General features: G+C 41.0%; 2 protein-coding genes across 2 annotated transcripts in view; one reads left to right on the top strand and one right to left on the bottom strand.

Moving 5' to 3' along the window:
- The window catches only part of APTX (aprataxin), a 205,870-nt gene that overhangs the window by 134,431 nt on the left and 51,652 nt on the right, over positions 1-19,787 (top strand). The gene's annotated exons all lie outside the window — the stretch shown is intronic.
- Positions 15,243-19,670, bottom strand: TMEM215 (transmembrane protein 215). The gene is made up of 2 exons (XM_010967361.3): positions 18,391-19,670; positions 15,243-18,149 (listed from the first exon to the last, which is right to left on the bottom strand). The coding sequence occupies exon 2, from the start codon at positions 18,090-18,092 to the stop codon at positions 17,385-17,387; it is 708 nt and encodes a 235-aa protein (XP_010965663.1). The 5' UTR covers positions 18,093-18,149; positions 18,391-19,670; the 3' UTR covers positions 15,243-17,384.

Here is a 19,787-nt window from a genome sequence, read left to right on the forward strand (position 1 = left end):
GATGAAACCTCTCCCTTCTTTGAAACCCAACATCACCGTCATGGTCACGTCTCAGGAAAGCTCCCTTTCAGTCACCTCACCAGATGGTGGTCTGTGTACTTACCCTTTACCCTTGTGTTCTTTACTTAGATTGAAGGCGTGTGGAGAGCGGGGATTGTGTCTTAATCATCTTGATGTTGGTCCAGTGGCTTGTGGTCTTTCAAAAAGATGGTTTTTGTAGTGAATACGTATATACTAAGAATCTTGAACTATGTAATTTGTGAATGGCAACTCATCTCAGAGTCTATTTCTGGGCTCTCTGTTCTGTTCCATTGATCTGTTTGTCTATTCTTTCACCAATAGTACGCTATCTTGATTATTGTAGAATTATAGTAAGTCTTGAAGTCAGGTAGTGTCAGTCCTCCAATTTTGTTCTTCTCCTTCAGTGCTGAGTTGGCTATTCTCGGTCTTTTGCTTCTCCATGTAAACTTTAGAGTCAGTTTGTCAGTGTCCACAAAATAATTTGCTGGTTTTTTGATTTGGATGGTATCGAATCTGTAGATTAAGTTGGGAAGAACTGACATCTTGACATCATTGAGTCTTCTTATCCTTGTACAGGGAGTATCTCTCCGTTTATTCAGTTCTTTGATTTTCTTCATCAAAGTTTTATAGTTTTCTTCATATAGATCTTGTACATATCTTGTTAGAGTTATACCTTAGAATTTCGTTGTTTGGGTGCTAATGCAAATGATATTATATTTTTAATTTCAAATTCTATCTGTTCATTGCTGGTATATGGGAAAGTGACTTTTATAGATTAACTTTTTATCATGAGATCTTGGTAGAATTGCCTATTAGTTCCAGGAGTTTTTTCGGTTGATTCTTTTGGATTTTTTACATAGAAAACCACGTCATCTGTGAACAAAGAGTTTGATTTCTTCCTTCCCAGTGTGCCTTTTGCTTACTTTCTTTATCTTATTGCATTAGCTAGGACTTCCAGTACAGTGTTGAAAAGGAGTGGTAAAGGGGACAGTCTTGCCTTGTTCCTGATCTTAGCAGGAAAGCTAGTCTCTCAGCTTTAGTGATGGTGACGTGTTAACTGTATGATGTTAACTGTAGGTTTTCGTAAATGTTCTTTATCAAATTAGGGCAATTCCCCATTCCTGTTTGCTTCCAGTGTTTATCATGAATGATCGTTGCATTTTTCAGACCCCTTTTCTGCACCCATTGAGATGATCATCTGATTTTTCTTCTTTAGCTTGTCGATGTGATGGATTATGTTAATTAATTTTGAATGCTGAACTAGCTGTGTATACCTAGGATAAATCCCACTTCGTTGTGATATGTAACTCTTTTTATACATTGTCAGATAAAATGTGTTAATATTTTGTTGAGTATTTTGCATCTATGTTCATGAGAGATATTGGTCTACGGTTTTCTTTTTAGATCTTTGGTATTGCTATTAGGGTAATTTTGCCTCACAGAATGATTTAGGTAGTATTTCCTCTGCTTCTATCTACTGAAAGAGGTTGTAGAGAATTGATACAATTCTTTCTTTAAATGTTTGAAAGAATTTATTAGTGACTGAATCTGGGCCTGGTGCTTTCTGTTTTGGAAGCTTATTACTTATTGATTCAATTTCTTCAATAGATAAAGGCCTATTCTTCTTGTCTGTTTCTTCTTGTGTGAGTTTTGGCAAATTGTGTCTGTCGACGACTTGGTCCATTTCATTTAGGTTTTCCAATCTGTAAGGATACAGTTGTTCATAGCATTCCTTTATTATCCTTTTAATGTCCGTGGGATCTGTAGTGATATCCCCTCTTTCATTTCTGATATTAGTAATTTGTGTTCTCTCTATTTTTCCCTTAGTCTGACCAAAGTCTTATTTGTTTTATTGATCTTTTCAAAGAACCAGCTTTCGGTTTCATTTTATTTTATTTATTTTGGGGGGGGGGTTAATTAGGTTTACTTATTCATTTACTTTTTGGAGGAGGTACTGGGGATTGAATCTAGGACCTTGTGCATGCTAAGCATGTACTCTACCACTTAAGCTATATCCTTTCCCCAGGTTTCATTTTCTTTATTGATTTCTTGTTTTTAAATCCATTGATTTCTGCTCTAATTTTTATCATTTCTTTTCTTCTGCCTATTTGGTATTTAATTTGCTGTTCCATTTCTAGTTACAAAGGTATAAGTTTCGATTACTGATTTTAGATCTTCTTTTCCAGTATACACATTGAATTCTGTACATTTCCCTCAAAGCACTGCTTTCACTGCATCCCACAAATTTTGGTAAGTTGTGCTTTTATTTTCTCTTAGTTCCAAATATTTTAAAACTTCTCTTGAGATTTCTTCTTTGGCTCATGTGTTATTTAGAAATGTATTGTTTCATCTCCATGTATTTTGGGATTTTCTGGCTATCTACTCATTGACTCCTAGTTTAATTCCATTGTGGTTTGAGAGCCTACATTATATGATTTCTGTTCTTTTAAATTTGTTAAGGTGTGTTTTATGGTCCAGAATGTGGTATATCTTGATGTATGTATGTTCTATGTGAGCTTGAGATGAATGTGTATTCTGCTATTATTGGATGAAGTGGTCTATAGACGTCAATGATGTCCAGTTGGTAGATGATGTTGTTGAGTTCAGGTATGTCCTCACTGATTTTATGCCCACTGGCTCTGTCCATTTCTGATACAGGGGTACTGAAGTCTCCAACTATAGTAGTGGGTTTATTTGTTTCTCCTTGCAGTTCTGTTAGTTTTGGACTCCTGTATTTTGACATAATGTTGTTAGGTGGATCCACACTAAGGATTGTTATTCTTCTTGGAGAACTGACCCCTTTATCACTATGTAATACCCCTCTATCTTAGTTAGCATGGGCTGCCGTAACAGAATACCAGAATAAGACTTGCTGGCTTAAATGGCAGATGTTTATTTTCTCACAGTTCTGAAGCCTGCATGGTCAGTTTCTGGTGAATGCTTCTCTCCCTGGATTGTAGGTGGCTGTCATCTCTCTCGGAGCTCACATACCCTCTTCTTTGAGCATACTTGGAAAAGAGAAAGAACTTCTTTAGCATCAATTTTAAGAAGGACACTAATCCTATCAAAGTCCCACCCTTATGGCCTCATTCAACTTAATTATCTCCTTATATGCCCCATCTCCAAATACAGCCATGTTAGGGCTTCAAAAATATGAATTTTGGGGGGACACAGTTCAGTCCACAGCATCCTCTTTAACTCTGATAATTTTCTTCGTTTCCAAGTCTCCTCTGTCTGAAATAAATATAGCTACCCCAGCTTTCTTTTTATTAATGTAAGCATGATACATGTTTCTCCACCCCTTTACTTTTAATCTACTTTATATTTGATACAAATTTTTTATAGAAAACATATAGTTGGCTCTTGTTTTTTGATCCTTTTGATAATCTCTGTTTTTTAACTGGTGTATTTAGGTCATTGTTTAAAGTGGTTATTGATACATTTAGATTAATATCTACCACATTTGTTACTGTTTTCTATTTGTTCCTTTCCCCTAATTTTGTTTTCAACTCTTTTTCTGTCATTTGTGGTTTTAATTGAGCATTTTATGATTCTGTTTTTTTTTCTCCTTTCTCTCAATAGCATACTGATAATATTTTTTTAAAAAAATTTTAAGTGGTTGCCCTGGAGTTTGTAATATACATTTGCAACTTATCCAAGTCCACTTTCAAATAACACTATACCACTACCAGCAGTGCAAATGCCTTATAACAAAATATTCCTAGTTCCTCTTTCCTGTCCTTTGTATAATTGTCATTCATTTCGCTTATACATAAGCTTTAATTGATGAATAGTTTTTATTATTATTTCAAACATTTCTATTTGTTAGATCAATTAAGAGTAAGAAAAATTAAAATTTTTATCTTCACTTATTCCTGCTCTAATGTTCTTTATTTTATAATGCAGATCCAAGTTCCTTTACATAGATCTAAGTTCTCAGCCAAGATGCTGATCATTTTCCTTCTCTCTGAAGAAGTTCTTTTAAATTTCTTGCAATGCAAGATGCTTTTTAGGATCATGTCCCAATAAACTACTTGTATTCAAATTCTTGGCTCAGTGTCTGCTTCTAGGAGAACTCAGCTGAAGACAGTTAATTGGAAAAATCTTGTTGAATAGATAGGGTTATAAATTGCCTTTAATCCTTTTTAGAATGTAGTGGAGTATAAATGTATAAAAATAAACAAATGGTAGTATTGACTTTTATCCAAGAGTTTTTGTAACTCTTTGTTTTGAAATAATGTTAAACACACAGAAAAGTTGTAAGAGCAGCACAAAAAAGGCCCATGTGCTTTTCACCCAGTTTCCTATATACCCTTCAACCAGCTTACCATTTGTGCCTTATTCTTCTGAATCTTTTGAGAGTAAGGTGTCATGTTCCTTTCCCTCTAAGTACTTAAGTGTCTAAATTTCTAAGAATAAAGACATTCTTTTATATAATCATATAGTACAGTTGTCAAAATCAGGAAAATAACATTGATATAATACTGCTATCTAATCTCCAAACTTTATTAAAATTTTGCTGATTAGTCCAGGAATATCTAATAGCAGTTTTTTTCCTTCTCTGGTTCAGTATCCTATCCAAAATCATGCATTGCATTTTGTTCATATCTCTAGTCTTCTTTAATCAAGACAATTTCTTAGTCTTTTATCATTTTGACATTTTTGAAGAGTACAGGCCAGTTATTTTGTAGAATTTCCCCCAATTTGGATTTTTCTAATCTGATCCTCATGATTGGATTGCAGCTATTCATTTTTTGGCAGAAATACCATCAGTGATGTGTCCTTACTGTACAATAACAGGAGGCACCATTACTGGTGATAGGAACTTTGATCACTCGGTTACGGTGTTGTTTACCAGGCTGATCTATTGTAAAGTTACTGTTTTCTTTTTATAATTATTAAGGATCTTATGCAAACATCTTGTGACAGAGAGTAATGTTTAAAGCAAATTGGAGACATGTCAAAGGGACACAGGATAAAGCTTGAAGAAGTTCCCCTGGGCTAAATCTGGGGCAATATGATCATTAAAAACTGATAGTAACAGATTGTAACTCATTGCATAAAATAAAAACCAATGAGCTCATACTCATTTATAAATAAATAAGTGGACAAATAAATGGAGGAGAAGGAAAAGTTCTTTCTCAAGGTAGAATTCTAACTGATAAAAGTAGAATGAGAAAAGAAAAGTGAATATTTAGCAACATTAAAGTAATAATCGATTCAGGCAAGAATCACTGATGGCTGCAAAAACTTTCAGCACTGGGTTAAAATCATATTAATTGATAATTACATAATTAAGCTCATGTTTATCAAGCAAAGGGCTTTTCTAGGGGTCTGTATGAAATGCCAAGCAGAAGCCCACGTCTTTCCTAGACTTTAAATAGCCTAAGTTCTAGTAGAGAAGATTCGTGTGCACAAATCATTACAACACAGCAGAGAAACTGGTGATGTATCATTTAAAATGAAGAGGAAAAAATGAAACCATCCAAGAAAGAACACTAGACGGAATGCATGATGTGTCTGACCCAGTGTGATGATAATTTTATATTGGCCCCCATATGCATGCCTTCCTCCAACATCAGATGTTTTCAGTGAATGAGAAAACAGGCTGCTAATCCTTGGGACTGTTGAGTGAGGAGGGAGAGAGATGTTTTTGCAGTAAATTGCAATCCTTTGGTTTCCAAGGGAAACAGCGATAGAAGCTGCAACAGAAAAGGAGAAGGAAGGCTGTGGTTGAGCACAGATGGGTCATTCTTCTATCAGGTGTCTACACACAGACAGTTACCTGGACTTCCTCAATAATGTAGGATTGTGGAGAATATTACAGTGTTGGGATATTGATAAATAAGATTTTAATTCCCCTTTCTGGATTTCTTAGAAAAATCTTTATTCTTAGAATTTACTTCCCCCATCATCCATCAAAGCCTAAATATATTGCACTCCCAGGGCCAGAGTACAATTATCTCTTCCACACAGTTTACAAAGTCACAGAGAGGGAAGAATGAAATTAACCACTGGGGTCTGTGTACTCAGAGCATGATTAAAATAGTACAGAAGAAAATAGTAAAGTTAACCATTCCTTATTCTGGCTGGTTGGGAAAGCTGCCATGATCTCTAGTTTAAATCTCTATTTCAAAGTTGTTTTTGGAACCAGGTTCAGATACCTGCCCTGTGAATCCATCATAACTGTGACGCTTCAGCCAGAGCTTGCTGGGAGATGAGTGGTCTGGCAGGGAGAGGTATCAATAAATGGTTGGGACAAACTGAACCATGGTGGAGTTGGCTTCTATCAGGCAGGCCAGAAGTCTAAATCTCAGGGTGCAAAAAGGGCCTATCCCACTTTGGTGCCCTCACGTCTACTGTTGTTAGTCAGAAGGTCTGGCTTTTGGGCATATGGTCCCTGAAAGGTCTGGAGATAGGCAGGAAGGAGGTCATGAGCCCAGCAGAGCCAGCTGGGGTAAAGGACTGGGCTCCAGGTGCCTCAGGGAAGGCGGGTCTACACTTGCCCAAAGTAGAACCCCAGTCTTAGGGATTAGATAATTATTCATTAACTTAATCAAATTATTTTCTGAGTGGCTATTGTGCACCAGGTGTTAGATCCAAATTCTACTACATAGCCATAGCTGGACCCATGAGTTAACACCAGGCTTGTGGCTTTAAAACCAATTGAAAGCACATGTGATGATGAGGAAGCAACCAGGGACTAGCGTCATTAGCATCAGCTGAGAATTTCTCAGAAGTGTAAATTCCACCAAACTGGAAACTCTCGGCGTGGGTCTCAGCAATCTGCCCTTTAACAAGCTGGTGATTCTGATGTGTGCTAGAGTGTGAGACCCACTGGCTGACCTTGGTGATATTTGCTCAGGTCTTGGTTGATGCTGCAAATGCTGGTTCAAGGTCTTCCAGAATGGGACTAGAGAAGGCAGGGATTACAGTTTCCCATAGGTTGCTGAAATAACACATTATTTCTGCATCATAAAACCTCTTAGAACTCTTATAAAAACTTCTCACCAGTTTTTGGCATCTAGGATCAGTTCAACTTCTGAGCTGAAGACAACGCTTGTTGGGCAAACCTGGGGAGCTGGGAAGTTAACAGTTGGAGGTAAAATATGTCTGGCAGATCCATTTTTGATTCGTTCACCCAAATTCTCCCTGCTGAGGGCAGGCTGGTTTGTCGGGAGTCTGCTCATGGGTGAATAGCAAGGGCCAAGAGAATGAGGGTAATTCTGGGGGTTAGGTACTTTCCCCTCTTTCCTTTGACCCTTTATTCTTTCTGATTTCTGGAAATTTGGCTTCATGATCGGTGCTTCTAGATTTAGGGATTAGGGCGAGATTTCACAAAGTACGTTTCATTGAATGCTAGTCCCAAGGGAAGCCCACGGGAAGGCACACTCAGTCTCCTTCCTGCATGTTACAGACCACATGAGTCAGTGGCTCTGTGGAATCCCACGTTCCCTTATTCAGTAAATACAGATTTAGTGCCCACTCTGGACTAGGTCCCACTCTGAGTGTTGGGGATACAGGCAGTAAAAATTACCTGTTTATCTTGGTTTAACCCAGCAATTCTGAAACTTATCTGACTGCTGAAACCTTTTATTATGTAACATATTCACTTCTCAGGGGACCAACATTCAGTGGGGCGCTCTTTGAGTATGATAGATGTGTCTGTGCCGGGAGGTACAAGGGACCTGAGTTCCAGGTAGCTAACGTAAGGGAGAAATTAGAGACATTTTCAGGCACAGAAAATGTTGAGCTCAGAGATATAAATCTGGTTAATGTCATAATTGTTGACTTCCCCGTGGTGCAAGAACATTTTCCTATCTATCAATCTGTGTGTATTAGTAAGTATCAGAGAGATGGTGGTTTTAGAAGCTGGTTTATATCAGATATTTTCGTTTAAGGGCTGCAAGTTATTTTAGTCCATGCAACAGCAAGACAACAGTTTGGAAAGAGGGACTGCTTAGTCTGATTAGTTATTTATCCCTAAGTGGAAAGGAACCTCACCCCTGAATCACAACAAAACCAAACAGTTGCTTGTTGAATTAATTCTTCTTTTTCTTTCAGATTATCTTCTCCCCCACCCTTTTTCAGCTTTATTAGGTAGAATTATTAGTTTGACTGCACATATACATTATATTGCATGTAAATACATATATACAATATACTGCACATTTTTTTAGTTTACATATGTGTACTGATCATTGTTTCTAAGAACAGATTAAAGCTTAAGCTTTTTAAACTTACAGTTATCAAAAGAATATATAGCCAACCACAAAATAAGAATCAACAGAATGTGATAATCCAGTCATAAAGGACAGTCAAATTGTGCTTACACATATTCAAGAAATCAATTATCTAAGTTATAAATAATAAATAGTTCATTTGTGTCCTTATTTAATTTATTTATTTTGATTCCACATATAAGTGATATCATATGTCATTTTTCTTTCTTTTTCTGGCCCACTTCAGTTAGAATGATGATCTTCAGGTCCATCCATGTTGCTGCAAATGGGATTATTTTATTCTTTTTTATGGCTGAGTAGTGTTCCATTGTATATAGGTACCACATCATCTTTATCCAGCCATCTATTGATGGACATTTGGGTTGTTTCCATGTCTTGGCTATTGTAAATAGTTCTGCTGTGAACACTGGGGTGCATGTGTCTTTCTGAATTTTATTTTTCTCTGGGTATGTGCCCAGAAGTGGGATTGCTGGATCACATGGTAAGTCTATTTTTAGTTTTTTAAGAAACCTCCATACTGTCCTCCATAGTGGCTACACCAATTGAATTAATGCTTCTTAGAGTAGAATTCAGTTAAATCTGCAAGCTCTGGTCAAGATGAGTTTAATCTTCCTTCCTTATGTTGTGCTGGAGACAAGCAGGCTGGCCAGGGCTTCTTATGGGATTTTCTTAGAGATGGGCTTTCTTCCATCACTGACAGTCCAGCACGGGGTTTCTGGGGCCAGCAAAGCCTTAATGTAGGTGAGGACAGAGCCCTCCCTACCTGGCCCCTTCTCCAGATGTCATCTCCTGATGATCTTTTGCATTTCTCAAAATAAACATGTGTCATTCTCTTTGTCCCCTCTTGATCTTCATATGTACTGTTTGTTTCTTTCTTTCTTTTTTTTTTTTTTTGCTTTTGGCTGGGAGCACTCTTTCCCCCTTTTCTTTAGTCAGCTACCTCCTATTCTTTCTTCAAGTCTCATGTCAGACATTTTCCCTCTGTGACAGTGATACTGTGATTTATAATAAGAAACGTATTTGGTCTTCATCCTATTTCTGGCATAGAGCTCCTAAAACCCTTGGAAAGTCCTAAGCAACAGCACTATAATGGCTTTTTGTTATGTTAATGAGGTGACTTTCGGAAGGTCCCTAGGTCATCTAAGGATGGGGGCTGGTTGCCAGGGGAACAAATCATGTGATTAGAGAGTTGGAAATTTCAGTCCCACCTCCTGACCTCCAGGGAGGGGAGAGCGACTGGAGATTGGGTTTAGTCACCAGTGGCCAATAATTTAATTAATCATGCCTAAGTGATGAAGCCTCCATAAAAAACCAAAGGACAGGGTCTGGAGAGCTTCCAGGTCATGAACATGTGGAGATTCCGGGAGAGTGGCACTCTCTGACAGATCATGGAAGCCCCACACCCTTTCCCCATACCTTGCCCTATGCAAGTCTTCTATCTGGCTGTTCTGAGTTATATCCTTTTATAAAAAACCAGTAATTTACTAAGTGAAATGTTCCTCCGAGGTCTGTGAGCCTCTCTAGCAAATTAATTGGATTCAAGGAGGTAGGAGGTCATTGGAAACTCCAGTCTGCAGTCAGTTGGTCAGAAGGACAAGTGACAACCTGGGCTTGTGACTGGCATCTAAAGTGAAGATGGGGGCATTCTTGTAGGACTGAGCCCTTCACCTATGGAATCTAATGCTATCTCTGGGTAGATAGTGTCAGAATTGCATTGAATTGTAGGACACCCAGCTGGTGTTGGAGACTTGCTCGTATGTGTGGAGGACCACCCCCCCTCAACCACACACACATTGGAATTGGGTGTAGGATCCTTTTAGACACCTTTCTTGCTTACTCTCCTCTCCTACCAAGGTGAGGATTAGATGCTCCAGCCAAGTGCTGCTGTAACATACTTGTCTCAGTCCTTGACACCATCATTTTTACTCACCAGCCTCCCAGCTAGGCAGTGAGTGCCATGACGACAGGAGCTTGGCCTGTCCACTGCTGCGTCCCAGAGCGAGCACAGAGCCCGACTCATACCCACCCCTTAACCAGGGCTTGTTGAGTGAAGGAATGGACGCTGGGCTGGGCTGGCTTGTGGAAAGGGGAGGTGAGGAGGACAGGGACCAGGCGAGGCTAGCAAGAGCATATCAGTGACTCTTCCTTATTGTCCATTGCCCCTAAACATGCTTGCCGCTGGCCTCTATTCTAGTGCTAGGAGAGTGAGCGTTGAGTTTTGGAGGGGCCTCAGGCTTTGGGGGAGTGGCAGTTCTGGGCTCTGTATTTTTGCCTCCTGTTATGGGGGAATCCTGCCAGGGAGGAGGAGTGAGCCCAGCCCTGTTCCTTGCCTGTCCTTGCCTCACCTGAGCACATGTTGCTGGGCTCTTAGTCCTAGCCTCGGTGTAACTGCTGTCATCTGAAACCCCACTCTTCTTTCAGTGGGACATATTGGCTTGACTTACAAATTTAAAATTATTTAATTTTACTCTATTTACATTTCTAATACTTTTGCTAATAGTATTCACTTTATGCTTTATCATTTATCACTTTATCCTTTAACTTCCTAGTTTTTCTTATACTTTTTAGTCTACTATTGGGTAACTTTTTAACCAGTTTGATCTTATTTATTGGACACTATTTTATATTCCTTTTAACTCTGCCCAGCAGGATACTTTGAGCTAAATTTTGCCCTTATTAGAATACACTCTTAAATTAAGTGTGCATATTTCTTTTCTTAGCCATTTAAAAATGTATCAGAATTCTCTAGCATTTCCTTTTACTCTTTATGTTTTTAAAACATTTCTGTTTGGTGTATCCTCTAGTACATTTTCTAGCATTTGCTGCTGTTAGAGATGAGACGTGGTGGTGTCAAGGCGGTGGATGCCACAGCAGTGATGGGCTTAGTCAGGGGTTGTTGGCCCATCTCCCTGTGCTGACAGTCTGTGCAGACATGCTCTCCCTTTGCTATGCACCCCACCCCCCATATTCAAAGGAGGTTCTCTTGCTGGTGTTAGAACAGCAACATGATATTCACATGGTCAAGAAAAAGTATGTCTCAAGTTAAATCCCACTTTTAGCCAGTCAGATAATTTGGGAAATTCACATGGCAAATTATGTAGGTCAGAAGTTGTTAAGACTAGCCTCAAATACTGCTCAGGGGAATTGCTGAACAATGTCATCATCTGGTTCCAGAACAAAGTGGGCCTTCTCTAAACCACAAACCACAGACTCTGAGCATCTCGCAGTCTTAATGGAGAATGGAAACTTCAGGAGAGGTGGGGATGAGGGTCCACACCTCGGCACCGTCAGACTGGCCCGAGAGAATGCCCAAATGGCCTTGACAGTCCCGTTAAGAACTATTGGATGGAAGCATAATAGAGGGACAATAGTCAAAGCTGGGATTGTATTTTGTTGACCTACTTACAGGATTAACCGGAGTACATTGATTCACCTTCTTTCTGGTCAGGAATTCAAAAGCTCAGTTATCAAATGCAGCTAGAACCCCAGTTCTTGTCACATGTACAGTACGGCCTCTGACTCACGGAGGGAGGCAGGCAGTGGGAGTCAGGTCCATCGTGGAGGGAGGGAAAACTGTTCTGGAAAGGTTTATCTCTTTCTTCTCCTTGTTATGTAAGATGTGGTTTCCCCAAAGAAACAATATGCTGAATAAAAGTTAGGGTCCCAACCCATGGAAGCCGATTTTAACCCACATTGTTGCTGACTGTATTCAGTTTGATCTGATTCAAATCAACAAGGTAGAGTTGTTGTTTTTTCCTGCCAGAAAGGGGACGTAGGCTCTGAGAGTGACACAAATGGAGCTACCGAGAGTCTTCACTGAGCAAGGCGGAGCATGTGTATGTGCTGGAGGGAGAGTAGAGTGGAAAGACGTATAAAATGTGGCTCCTGCTCTCCAGAAGCTCACACTGTAGTTGGAGAAATAGACACACACTCAACTAATATGTGCAGTGATAGTGGTGGAAGTGTTGTCAGACCAGAGAACAACAGAAGTATTAGTTCTGAGTGGGAAAATCTGGGAGATTGTGGACAGATTGTGGCAGCTGTCCCTTGAAGGATGTTAGGGCATTAAGCAGCAGAGGGGCAAAGACAGGGTGGGCATTAGAGGCAGAGAAAATAGTTGGGGCGGATCCAGTCGCAGGGCCGAATCAGGGAACAGCCAAGAAGCTGCTGTAGGGGAAGGGAGGTGGGAGGAAGAGTATGGGGACAGCTGGGCTTTGTGAGTTGGTCTCGTGCTCTCATGACTTATATAGGAGGTAACTGTCCGTGCTTTTCATGTTGAATTACAGTCCGGTAATTGTCAAAAGTGTAATTCTTCTAAATAAATATATTCTTGTCTCAGACTGAAGAGCTGTCTCACATTCAATAGTTCATTACCATGAAGAATAAGATGGTGATTAATTGTGAAATATTTGTTATATTTAACTTCCTAGGGATAGATTTGTCAAAAAAGCAGCACAAGAGATGTTTCGATCGCTCTATGTCCTTCTGTAACTCTGTACCTTATCATGGATAAAGCATACCATGCCTCGTTCTGTCATTGAGGATACCAAGTCTGCAGGGTCTTATGTGTGGTCAGCAGGAGGAATAAAGGGAAAAAAGATTTCTAACAAGGGTCAGGCCTGAGAGTAACTTGCCAGTGACTGTGGAGATCTAATATCAGTGCCCAGCTATCTGTATGAGTATCTGAACAGCATTTTACATAAACTTTGTGTGTGGGGGTGATGAGGGTGGTGTCTATGCAGTGAGGATGGTGTAGGCAGTAAGAAATCAAAGACATGATCTCTGGCTCAGTGGTGTTTACATGATTTTTATGTTATCTGGACAAGAAGCTAAATGGAATTGAATCCTTTATTGAGATATTTGGTTGAACCAAGCATTTATCCACATCTCCATCTGCAGTTTAATTTTTCCAGTGAGGAACTTAAACATAGAAAACTCATGGATAGAGTCTCTTGAATTCCTGAAAATCCAGTCCATTTGTAAGTCACTAATAGGTAACAATATACGTACATATTAAATATATTATAAAATATATGGTGAGATACTTTAAGAAAATGCTTTTGAAATTTTACAGAGTAATTACGTCTACGTCTGTTTTTCATTCTGCTTGGTCAACATTACGCTCTTGAAGATTGACACCACTGTAATTTGATTTTGAATTACACACTAGTAGTATCTTAACTGGGGAAATCTCTCATCTTACTCTTAAAAATACTAGCTCTATTTCATCTCACTCTTAAAAATACTGGCTCCGGTCCTGATGGGGGACCTTTCTGAAGAAGTATTATTTTGTTTCTTACCCTTTGTCTTGCATCTATCTGAGTGAAGAGAAAACCAATAATTTGAGCATTTGATCCATTTACACATTTCTGCTCCCTCACTCTCCTTCATAGGGAGACAGCTTTTCAATTGGAAATTTTCACCTCTATGGGCAAATGACAAATAATGTAGCTGTGTTATCAACAATAGGAAAGAAAACAAAACCATCCATAACACTCAATATTTGGCTAGCAGTAAGGAATGGTATGATAAATTATGGTACCTCGTTAAAATGGCATATTACACAATTGTTAAGTGATAATTAGGAACACTGCATAGACACATGAAAACATACTTAGGAAATAAAAGAGAAAAGAAAACGAGCAGATTGTAATGTGTAAGGTACGTTCACGTGTAGCAGAGGCCTGGAAGATAATATACTAAAATGAAAATACAGTAGTTCTGTTAGGATAGTAGGACCATGGATTTTCGAAAACATTTTATTTAATGCTATGTAATAGTAAAGCAGCAAATTCACCAAATAAATGATGTTGTAGGTGCAGGGTGGGGAGATATTCACTAATAAGTAGAGGTTGCATGTTACAAAAGGGAAAAGCATTTAAAAGAATGAATCTTCCTTCTCTACATTTGCCAGCTCCATGGATATTAAGATCCCAACTATTGAAAACATTCTCAAAGGAGCTGATTAGCAGGGTTTGGAAGACAGCCTGAACTTAACTGTGTCTGGATTTTGTTTGCCATGATTGCAGTGGAAACTAAATCTTGAAACAGTTGTCTAAATATGCTCCAGCTTGGGTATCTTGGCTGAATTCACACTTTGGAATCAAGAAACAATTTGGAAAAAGAAGCCGTGTGTAATATAAATAGGAATATAGAGCAAGAGAAACTCAGTAGAGAGGATTTCACAAATAAAATGCCTATTTAAAATCAAGTTGAAATGACTATTTGGATTAACAGCCAATAAAAAAATAACCTATACCAACTTAAATTTCTATCTGTCTGAAAGCTCTTAAAGGATACCAGAAGCAACCCTCATGTTGGTCGTGTTGATGTTAACCATTTGCTAGCACTGTTGTTGGAATGAACTGCTCTGCTTTCCTCTAAAGGGCTCAGACCCCTTTGTCTTCTCTTCCACCTCTGTTCAGAAGAATAACAGTTTTACCCTGAATAGCACTTAACAAGTGTAGGTGTGGGGCACTAGGCTACCTGGCTTCACGTTAGGGGATGGGTTGCTTAATATAAGATGTTAAGAAAAATTCACACACACAGTCACAACATTTTATTCTTTTTGGTCAAAGTTAATCCTCCCAGCTCCACACTTGCACACCATTATTTTAGCACTGCAGAAAATTCCCCCAAATACACACTGAGATACTTCAAGTATCTTCAGTAGTACTTGAAAATGCGATAAGATACTTTATATCTCTAAACTAGTAGTTGACTTTGGATTTGGACAGTGGAGTGTGTGTGTGTGCATGTGTGCGTGTGCGTGTGTGTATGAGTGTGTGTGTGTATGTGGCATCAAGGAGTCTGAGCTGAAGAAATCAGAAAGTAACTTTTCCAAACCCAAACCATACCTGACACTACAAGCATCTCTTTTCAGACCCTATGTAGGATTTGCTGAGTCTGTCTTGAACATCTCTCTCTGATGTCTTGCTATCTCCTCACCTCTAAAGATGTCCAGAAATGGCAAACAAATTAAAGAAAGTTTTTATTCCTAAGAGTTAGCCAATAATTTTCACCCTCGTAGAAACATGATTTCCATCTTTCAAAATGCATTAGAATTATTAATAGGTATTGTGATTTTAGGAAACTATTTTCCCTCCATTCCAAAACCGAAGTAAATTACATTTAGTGCAAAAGGATATGTGTTTGACCATTTGGAGACTGTACCAATATTGCAATCTTTTTCCTTAAAAATATTTTACCCTTAACGTTTTCATTTTATTCCCACAAGCGTATTTTGTTGAATAAATACTATTTGGGAATAAAACAAACCTGCTCTCGTACATTTATAAAATTCTTTAGAATAGCAACAAGAATTCAATCACGTTGCATAATTGTTATCATGAATTGCATAACTTTGACATGCATTTTGCTATAACTCATTTTCTGGTAATATATAAAGTGCCTTTGATAGAATACCATAGAATATTCAAACTGGGAATGAATGATGGAAATAATCTAGTGTAAGTCAGTCCAACTTCTCCCATTTCAGGGGCTGAGGTACAAGAAGATAAAGTTTTCCTAGGATCACACGTCTCACTTCCCAACATTTAAGCCCTACTAAAAAAAATATATACTTTTGATGTTAAATTTGATTGGAAAATTGCAATTTTTAAGGGCATGATTCTTACGACAGAATAATTGCTACACTTAAAGAATTGCAGAATTGGACCTGAAATACACAAAAAAGGTATGCCCAACATTTTTGTCCTCATTTCTCCTTTTGGGAGAAAGTGGCTGAAACTATATGATCATTAAAAATAAATCATCAATCTTTGAAGGATGCAAAGTTATCCTGATTTTCAGGATGAAATATACTACCATTTCTATATATAATTCAGTATTTCTCTCCAGCAGGGATCAAATGGAATTTTGGTTGATTGCCAGTTGAGCAAATAAAATAGGAAACACATTCTAGGATCCCATTGTGATTATTTTTTTCCTTAGCAGCAAAAAATTAAATAAAACAGAACTTTGTCATGTAATATTCACTGATCAGGTAAACTTAATAAAACTGGGCTTTAGTTAAATCTAGTGGATTAACTCCTGTTTCATTGGCGTTTACAGTTTTGGGGAGTGTTGAACAAATGTACAAACAATGACATTTCCAGAAACTTAACCATTGCATTTCATGTAAATTCTACATAAAGTTTAAGACAAATAGTATTGATGTCATAGTCTTCAGATTTTAAAAGGCATATTAGAATAATAATTACATCTCCCAGAAATGTTAAAGATACTTGTATACATATATAAAATCCATTTTGACTTGATGAAAACAAATTCTAATCTATGAAAATATTATATCAAGTTGTATTGCACCTGATGAAGAAATTATACATGAATGATAGTAAATGCTAACAAACAAACAAACAAACAAAAAACACTTCAGATAAAGACCCGGTAAGTCAATTTAAATGAAGAGTTTAAGAAGTAACATAGCCATCTAAAAATGTTAGTTATTCACACAACTGGTCACACTTATGTTACTTTATTTAAAAATCCCTGATCTTAATATCGTAAAACTCAATTACATAATTCAGCTGTCTTTAACTCCCCTTTCTCCAGTAACCACCACACCTTAGGAGGGACATAGCTATTGTCTTAATATTTTTTTCTTTCAGCAAATAATCAGTGTGAAAAGCTTTCACCAGACAAAAATCATTTCATATAATGAAGCATTGAATTGTTTTTTTCTTTCAATTTCTTCAGACTGAAAACAGCTCAGTTTCCCTATGAATAGTCCATATATCATTTCATGCCTGGTATCTGCAGCCCACTCTGGATTTATCTTGCTTTCAGCAGGGACTGACAGTACTTTTCGGGTCGTTTTACAAAACATCCAACGTGGTTTAAATTGTTAAAAAGCAATTGGAACTGCTTCCTTTCCTACCCACTGCCTCTTCCAGTGTCCTTAATCCCCAACACCCTTCCCTAAAATGTGTCCCCGACATGCCTATTTACATGGCTCTCAGGCACCGGAGGTTTGCACACCCATCACATACCAGATCAATTTCTAACAGTGTGAAGGCTGTTGGAGCAGGGCAGTTTCCTTCCATTGGAAGCTGAGTGTAGTCGTATTTCTATCAACACAGCAGCTCTTGTACGCAAAGCTTAGACTATCGTCTCGTGGTCCCACCTGCCTTGGCTCTGATTGATGTAACAACAGTATCTGTCATAGGGGCTGTTCTGCTTGTAGGAGCAAACGATGATACTGTCCTGGGGCACGAAGAAGATGCTGTCCTCGAGCTCAGGGCGCTCAGACTTGTCCCAGGCTGAGCACTTGACGTCCAAGGCACTGTAGGTGAGGGAACTGCCCGAGGGACAGTAGCCATCCAGGTACCTGGATGTCTCCTCCCGATGCCCGCTCTGGACCGGGCTCTGGCATTCTCCTTCCTCTGTGCGTGTGGGGGTGGTGATGGAGCTGGCCATAGGCACCTCGCCCTGCCCTTGGAGGGGAGGCTTCCCCCTGAGGCCCGCCTTCTTAGCCAGCTCATCTGAGCTCCCCTGGCCCGACTCCAGGTCTGAAGGGGTCCGCAGCAGTTCCACCACCTCCCTGTCCTTGGCTTTCCGGAAGCAGGGCAACTTGCGGACCCACAGCAGCTCGTTCTCGGGCCACTTGGTGCACCCCTCGGTCTTCCTGGCCAGGGCGATGGCTGCAATGCCTGGTAAGCAGATGGCGGGCCCTATGGCCAGCAGGGGGATGTTTCCCAGAGTCTCTCCTTTCATCCCAGAGACAGTGAACATGAAGCCAAAGACCAGGAAGACACTGACCAGGGCCACGACCAGCCCAGTCCTCGGGTTAATGTCATCAGGCCGCATCTTTCACTCCATCCAGGTTGGGGCTGCCTGCTGACCAGAGAGCAATGGTCTTCCCTTCTGTCAGAGGTGAAACCACAGTGGGTTAAGAACAAAACAAAACAAAACAAAACACCCAAGTCAATTTCCCACCCACCAACTGCCTCTCTTACTTGTCTCTGACACTCTACTTGTCTGACAATCTTGGTCTCTGTCTGTTTCTCCCTCTGTTTCTGTTGCTGTCTTTGTCTATCTGCCTCTCACTATTGCAACGCCGTCTCTCTCTCATATAGACATCCACCGACTGGGGTCACCCAGGTACCTGAGGTTTCCTGCCGTCTCCCGGGAGCAGGGAAAGAAACCAGTCTGAGTCTCCTTAGAAACCTCCACAGCAGCTGTCCCCTCCGCTCTCTCCCTTGTTTCTGGAAGGGAAGCCTGGCTCTTCCCACTGACTTTGCAGCCAGAAGGTGGGACGTGGGAGCCTGTCTTTCCCAACAGTGCCCGTCGGTCTCCAGGGCTGTGGGAGCCAAGCAGCGGCGCAGCCCAGCGCCCAGCTCTGCGCGCAGAGCGCCGGGTGCTGGAGGGAGGAAGGACTTAGTCTGGGAAAGAGGGAAAGCGGCGCGCGAGCCTGGCCTTGTTACATCACTTTCAGAGCAAGCTCAGAAACAAAGAAGGACGCGCGGGGGCGCGAGGGGATTAGACCCCGGGGAGAGGCCACCTGGGCAGAAGAGGCTGTCCAGGGTCCAGTCGCGGTGCTTGGAGCAGCCGGAGTTGGTCCCGCCGCTGCCCGGGAAAGCTGAGCAGGGCAACTGGACCCGCTTCTTCCCAGGGAGGGTCCGGGGTGCGAGGTTCCCGCGGGCCAGAGCCCTGAACTCTGGCCGATTTGCCCACGGGGCAGTCTGGGGCTCCGCGTCCGCTGTCCGAGGGACAGAGGGGCCAGCTGGAGATGTCCCTCGGTGACCCGGATCCTTCTCCAGTTACAGATCTGGGTGACCCGATCTGACCTATAGCAGTTCCCAGGAGGTTCCTCGATCGCCCGCCTCAGAACGTCGAGGCTTTCCGGGGTCCCGCCGCCCGCGGCTGCTCTGGGTCCCGGCTCTGGGTCCGAGCTATGGTCTGGGTCCGGGCTCCGGGCTGTAGCCGCGCGCAAAAGCGCTGTAGCAGCGGAACAGACTGCGTTGCCGGAGCGCACGGGACCAGCGCCCAGGCTGAGTTAGTGGTCAGAAGTGGGTGCCGGGTCTTGCACGAGCCTTGGGGGAGTCACCAGAGACCTTCCCTCTGGTCTTAACAGCTGTAGACCTTGGAGAGGGTGGCCTCGGAGCCCGGATCCCACTCCGACACGGCCGTGGTGCCAGTCATGCCGGCTGGGTCAAAGGAGAAAGGCTCTCCAGTCGCGGGTCCCCCATCCCCGCACTTCGCCTCCAGCACCCAGCTGGCGAGGAGGAGGGGCCCACCAGTCCGCGATGCAGCTCCGGCTTTGAGCGATTCTTCCTCTTTTGCTGACGCCGGTGTGGAGAACCTGTCTCCTCCCCACCGCAGCAGGGGGCTGGATTCCTCTGGCCACAGGGGCGCGAATGGCTTTGGCTCGGGTTCTTCAACAAGGCTGCCCATTTAGAGTAGTTGGGGAATAATGAGGAGGAACAGGATGGCGGGTAAGGAGAGGGGAGAGGGAGGGAAAAGTGCCTTCTTTCATGCTCAGGCCCTGCCATGGTGGAAAGA

The sequence above is a fragment of the Camelus bactrianus genome, chromosome 4 (assembly GCF_048773025.1).
Source record: "Camelus bactrianus isolate YW-2024 breed Bactrian camel chromosome 4, ASM4877302v1, whole genome shotgun sequence".
Classification (NCBI taxonomy): Eukaryota; Metazoa; Chordata; class Mammalia; order Artiodactyla; family Camelidae; genus Camelus; species Camelus bactrianus.